The sequence below is a fragment of the Ostrea edulis genome, chromosome 3, assembly GCF_947568905.1.
Source record: "Ostrea edulis chromosome 3, xbOstEdul1.1, whole genome shotgun sequence".
Classification (NCBI taxonomy): Eukaryota; Metazoa; Mollusca; class Bivalvia; order Ostreida; family Ostreidae; genus Ostrea; species Ostrea edulis.
The window spans coordinates 80,843,099-80,849,575 of NC_079166.1; the positions used below are offsets into that span (position 1 = coordinate 80,843,099).

Here is a 6,477-nt window from a genome sequence, read left to right on the forward strand (position 1 = left end):
CGTTCATAGCAACCCCTCCCCCCCCCCCCCCCCCCTTTTTTTTTAAAAATTAAAGTACATGGTGTATTTTAAAATAAAATAGCCATTGGTCAAACTGCATTTTTAAAATGTTCTAACACTAGTTTATCAAGGATGTTACATGTTTGTTTTTTTTTAAACTCTACTACACCTATTTTGAAAATTCCAAACAACGATGTTCTCTGTCCAAAGTCAATAAATATTTTGTAATTTTCAAAATAGCTAAGATGCAGTTTGAAACGCATTTGTTGTGTTAATTAGTGTTATAAACGTCTAAAAAAAATGCAGTTTGGAAAATATATAACTTATTCTAAAATATTGGAAAATGAGAGAGAGAGAGGGGGGGGGGGTACATGAACGATTACAAATTCCATGCCATATGAATCTGTCCAAATTGTATGATAAAATAGAATGTCTTCATAATCTGACAGAATAATTTTAATAACACATGAATCCCATTAATTACAAGAAAAGTTATTGTGTCGGATGTGCATATTGGTTTTTCCCTTCACAGTTCTTCTTGCGATTGATGCTTTATATCGGTCAGATTTGGCAGATTTAGCACCTGCACTCCTTCACATAGTTTAATAAGTTCGTCTGTTTTCTTGTAAGAATAATCAATTCCTAAATTTACCTTTAGAATTTTAATCAGTGTCGTGGTTTGCAGTCCGTTATATGTATTCGATACCATAATTTATATTACGTATGCCTAAGTAATGTTTATGTATGTTGTCCCGGTAGCACGATTTTACGCGCCTTTAATTTGAAGAGTTCCACTAATGGAAATGATAAGTATTGTATCGATTGGTTTGCATCGCATACGTGATGGAAAGATAAAATATGACGGGGTAGTAAATATGTATATACTAAAATTGTAATACAAAGTATTCAATCTTGAAATGAAATGAAATAAAAAAAAATCCGACGCATATACAAGCTTAATATATTCTTCAATGCGCCAAAGAAAGAATGTACATACAAAATTAATGTATTTTAAGTCTCCCTCCTTTTTGACAACGACTATATCCTTGTCAGCGGTAATAATTTCAAAGGCAGGGAGGGAGAGATAGAAGGGGCATGATTCAGGTTACTTTGGAAAATAGCAACTAAATATTTAGATGACAATAAAAGATTAGGCAATAATTTCTTCCATTCTCGGAGAAATAGATGACAATTTTTTTTATTTATTGAATTACTTTTATTGGAAAAACTTACCTTTTTTCCAAAAAGCCATGAAAATGTAATCTTATTAATTTCACCTTATTAAAATAACAGAAAAGAGACGGTAAACATGGAGGAGACATATTTCTATAAATTCTGTAAAATCAGGAGCGTCAGTGCGCGAAGCCCCCTGGGCCACCACCAGGTTTTCAGCCGTGTCGAAATAGTACATGCATCAGGGGCGGGTCCAGGAATTGCCGAGGTTACGGGGGGCGCCACTTTATGAGGCAGAGGGTCTGGGGGCCGCCTTGAGGCTCCTGGATTTTACAGATTTTATAGAGCTTGAAATATGTCTCCTATTTAGTCATTTGTACTATTTTCTATCATTTCTAATAAGGTGAAATTAATAAAATGACGCAAATTCTAAGGGTTTTTGGAAAAACTTAAGTTCTCCCAAAGAAGTAATTCAAGAAATCAAAAGATTTTGTCACTTATTTTCCAGGAGTGGAAGAAATCATTGCTTCTTTTATCGTTTAGTACATTTTTCTAAACAAGATATCACGATTTACCTTAAATTTGAAAATGTTAGGGAGCTCGCGCCGGTTGCACCCCCTTTAAATCCGCCACTGTGTATACAGAATGCTGTGTAACACTATTATAGGCACGGTCAGCATCGTTTTTCAAGCTTAGAGTGGTGGTGGAGTGAGAGCCGCAGCAAATGTTCGAAAATGTCTTGTTTAAATTCTTCTAGCAAAAAAAAAATGTATATAATAATTAGCATATAACATGGTTAGTTAGATAGCTAGGAAAGTTACAAACCGGCTTTTTTTTTATTTCCCATTCAGATGTATCATCATCAGTTTATTTCAAAATATTCTATTTTGCTTTGTGGCAGCATCACTTAAAAATTCATCAGCAAAACTGCACTTCGTGTGCACAGATTCATAAAAAATCTAGATATGACATTACTAAATATCCCTCTCTCTCTCTCTCTCTCTCTCTCTCTCTCTCTCTCTCTCTCTCTCTCTCTCTCTCTCTCTCTCTCTCAAGTCTTACAGAATGAGAAATTATAAACTGTTCATAATTGACATAATTTATAAATGAGCGTAAAACTAGGTTTCACATATTGTTGTGAAATTGGGTCGTGCCATATTTAGAATTCCAGGAAATTATTTTGTAATGACTTGTATTGTGAATTTCCGTGTTCATATTTAGTTAGAATGTTTTTACAGCACATTGCATGATTATTGCTCGTCAGTATTATCTCTGCATCTGAGAAAATGTTCTGGTTAATTTCGCTTATTATATACAAGTATGTGTATGCACGTGTTCGAAAGGGTCAACAAGTGCATGCTGATTTCATTCAACTTTCTTTGATATGGGCCGATTTCACATTTGGCATTGAGCAAATTCAGTAGGGGGGAGGGTGTTGTTGTTGATAAAAAAAAAAAAAGCATCTTTAAGCAAAATAGTTCAATGTTGATTACATTCCTTGCACACATCACTAGCGAGAATGTTTCCTCAAAGCGGAACATCCCTTCGTAACTTATAATGTATCGATACGAGAGCATCCCTGCAAGTGCGGAAACACAGATATCAGAACTTCCATTGCATGCAATTATCTTACAAATGTAATTAGAAACAAATGAAAACATGCGAAAACTAGTTTACAGGAAAATGACTTTTCCACATCGTCGGATACCCACGGTTGATTTCGTCTTCTATTTCGATGAGTAGATCAGCTGTGGGTATCCGACGATGACCTTTCCATTGACCTCGCTCTCTTGCATTCTTTCCTGTAATGATATCATTAATTCAGTTGAAGAGAGCAATAATTCAATTGTTGTGCGCATTAAATGAATTGATGCGCGCATCAATTAAAGTATTGTTTTCTTCAATTGAATTGTAGGGTGCATCAATAATTATCATTAATATCGTCGACCTGTTTTAAGAGAGCGACAATTCAAGTATAGCGCTCATCAGTTCAGCAGACTAACTAAAATGCTATCAATAATTCAACTAATGCGCACAATAATTCAGAATTGAAGATACATGTACATGTATTATTTTAAAATTATTTGAAGAAAGTTGCGCGCATCAAATAAATAACCAATATCTTCAATTATTTGAGTTTAAATGTTAATTTGGCACTACACAGTTCTGAAAAACCAATAGACACCCATATCTTTATGTAAAGTCTCCTGAATGTTGATAAAAACTGATTAAGAAATATACCACTGTCGGCGACGTTGACCCTATTCAGAAATATACCACTGTCGGCGACGTTGACCTTATTAAGAAATATACCACTGTCGGCGACGTTGACCTAATTCAGAAATATACCACTGTCGGCGACGTTGACCATAAATTATTAAACATGTTCTGGTACAACTCGAACAGGACGAATCAGATATAGGATCCATGTTTAACTGTTGTGTAGATTCTACAAGAATAGACTTCCTCTTCCTGTGCCCTTGACCTTTCACCTATAATCTTAAAATTCCTGCAACTTTGTCTATTTGGCGGATATGAAAGTGGTTTGAATTCTTGTTCACAGACGAACAAAAACACATACGTATTGTCGGACGAATAACGCAGAAGTTCAGTATATCCCTTGACAAATATGTTTATATAATCATAGATATTCATATCAGTTTTAAAAGAATATAGAGAAACGTTGATGAGATATCTTCAATGTTAGTTTTCTGAGTAGTGTACTTTAATGAGTTTAATGGACACCAGTGTTCTCTAGACTAGCCGTTAAAAATTTACAAATGTTCTTTATTTGTTTGTATATGGAAGTTCGTCTCTATGGAAAGGGTCTGTAAAGTTGATGTTTATTTTCTTCTTGTTAGACAGCATTTTATATACCCATGTTTTCATGTATACCTCAACGTTTGAAAAATCGTCCTAATAAACAAATTTATTTGAATGTACTTAAATTCGCAATGTACATATTAATGTAATCAACAATTAGGCCTAAAGTGAATCAAAGGCCTTCTCACAGGCTTCAATACGAAGAAGCGGGAGGGGATCCGATGTTAATCGAAGTCCTTCTCACTCGCTGCGATACGAAGAAGCGGGAGGGGATCCGATGCTAATCGAAGTCCTTTTCACTCGCTGCGATACGAAGAGATGGGGAAAACCCGATGAATTTTGTTTTGGTTAGGTCTAAAGGACATTTATATGTTGTCTGGAATCTTCTGTTCACAAAAATCAAAAACTCGCTTCCGCTGCTGTCGCTATGTGATAGTACCTTTATGGTCAACACAAAGGCCTTTCCGAAGAGCTCATCTCGTACGTCGTCATCTTTAAGTATCACCTCGCTCTGCCACGCCCCTTTCCAAAATGTGTTTATCACGATACTTCTAGGGGGTCTCGGGTTGAAGTGAAAGATTATGTCTCCACCTTCGTTTTCATATGGATGTTTCTCCAAAAAGTTGATGGAAACCCCTCTGTGATTGAAATAATTGCAAAAGATCAGAATTAAGGTGTACCCCTATACTTGTTTATAAAATCCGGTCACTCAAAAATGTAGCTAAAGACTGCTACTGTTTCAGAACAAATGCGGTGTTTCTTGTTTGCCATTACAACCCCTAAACGTTGGCAGATATTGGTTATATTTCTATAGTAATCCATCAATTGATTACTCTATAACATATTTACAAATAATAACTATCAAACCAATATTAAACGTTATTTTTAAGATGAATTAACCAATATTCTTTCCCTATTTCAATCCTTGAAATATCCACCCTATCAGTACCCCCTCCCCCTCCCCCAATCTCACTTCATCCTCCCCAATCTCACTTCATCTTCCCCAATCTCACTTCATCTTCCCCAATCTCACTTCATCCTCCCCAATCTGACTTCATCCTCCCCAATCTCACTTCATCCTCCCCAATCTCACTTCATCCTCCCCCAATCTCACTTCATCCTCCCCAATCTCACTTCATCCTCCCCCAATCTCACTTCATCCTCCCCAATCTCACTTCATTCTCCCCAATCTCACTTCATCCTCCCCAATCTCACTTCATCCTCCCCAATCTCACTTCATCTTCCCCAATCTGACTTCATTCTCCCCAATCTCACTTCATCTTCTCCAATATCTCACTTCATCTTCCCCAACCTAACTTCATCTTCCCCAATCTCACTTCATCCTCCCCAATCTCACTTCATCTTCTCCAATATCTCACTTCATCTTCCCCAATCTCATGCATTTCATCCTTCCCATTCTAACCTCTCGTTTTATTATTAACTCCCAAGAAATTTGCCCATTCAACATTTGCTTTGAAATCAAAGGAAACGTACCCCTTCTCGTTGAATAATGGTACCTTAGGCTCCACCGTGAGGGAGAAATTGACACCCTTTTCAATCGTCTTCTTGAGAGTCAACAAAGAAACCTGTACAAGTAAGTGGTTTATCAAAACATTAATAGAGAGAAAGAGGGAGATCAAATAGAGAGGACTGAAATCAATATCAATCATAAAATTCGAATCATACTCACATACAACATCGTGTTCCTGTCTGCTTAGTTCAAATTCTGAAATGAGAATATATGTATTCTGAGCTTTTGACTATTAATGAACAGGCACTTCCACGAACACCCAGTATCAGGATATATTTTAATAGCAGCATATTATTTTCCCCGTTATTCATCTCTATATGCATGCAGTTTTTAAATACACAGATTTTATTTTAAAAACATATTTTGCCTTATGAATCATTTATAAGCAGGATTCAATAGTTTTATAATGTATTTGATTTCAACTGCATTAATTAGGAACAAAAGGTTTTGTGTGGGGAGGGGAGTGGGAAAAAAGCCTATCCATTCTTTAGAAATTATGAAAATCACACCATGTTTTTGCTAATTTATGATTCATCGTTCTAGCTTCCAATAGACACTTCCTGAAGATTTCTATTTTCTGTTCTTGTATAGCTCTACGTATATTTCATATTACTTGGAACGGAGAGCAAACCTCCTCTGTAATGCATGTAAACAAACCTCCTCTGTAATGCATGTAAACAAACCTCTGTAATGCATGCAAACAAACCTCCTCTGTAATGCATGTAAACAAACCTTCTCTGTAATTCATGTAAAAAAGCCTCCTCTGTAGTGTATGTAAACAAACCTCCTCTGTAATACATGTAAACAAACCTCCTCTATAGTGTATGTAAACAAACCTCCTCTGTAATGTATGTAAACAAACCTCCTTTATAATGCATGTAAACAAACCTCCTATGTAATGCATGTAAACAAACCTCCTCTGTAATGCATGTAAATAAAACTCCTCTGTA

General features: G+C 35.9%; 1 protein-coding gene across 1 annotated transcript; it reads right to left on the bottom strand.

The window, feature by feature from the left end:
- Positions 1–4,089: 4,089 nt before the first annotated feature.
- Positions 4,090–5,773, bottom strand: LOC125675595 (uncharacterized). Its single transcript, XM_048913351.1, has 3 exons — positions 5,687–5,773; positions 5,491–5,582; positions 4,090–4,634 (listed from the first exon to the last, which is right to left on the bottom strand). Exons 1-3 carry the CDS (start codon positions 5,693–5,695, stop codon positions 4,277–4,279), a joined length of 459 nt encoding a protein of 152 aa, XP_048769308.1. The 5' UTR covers positions 5,696–5,773; the 3' UTR covers positions 4,090–4,276.
- Positions 5,774–6,477: the final 704 nt, after the last annotated feature.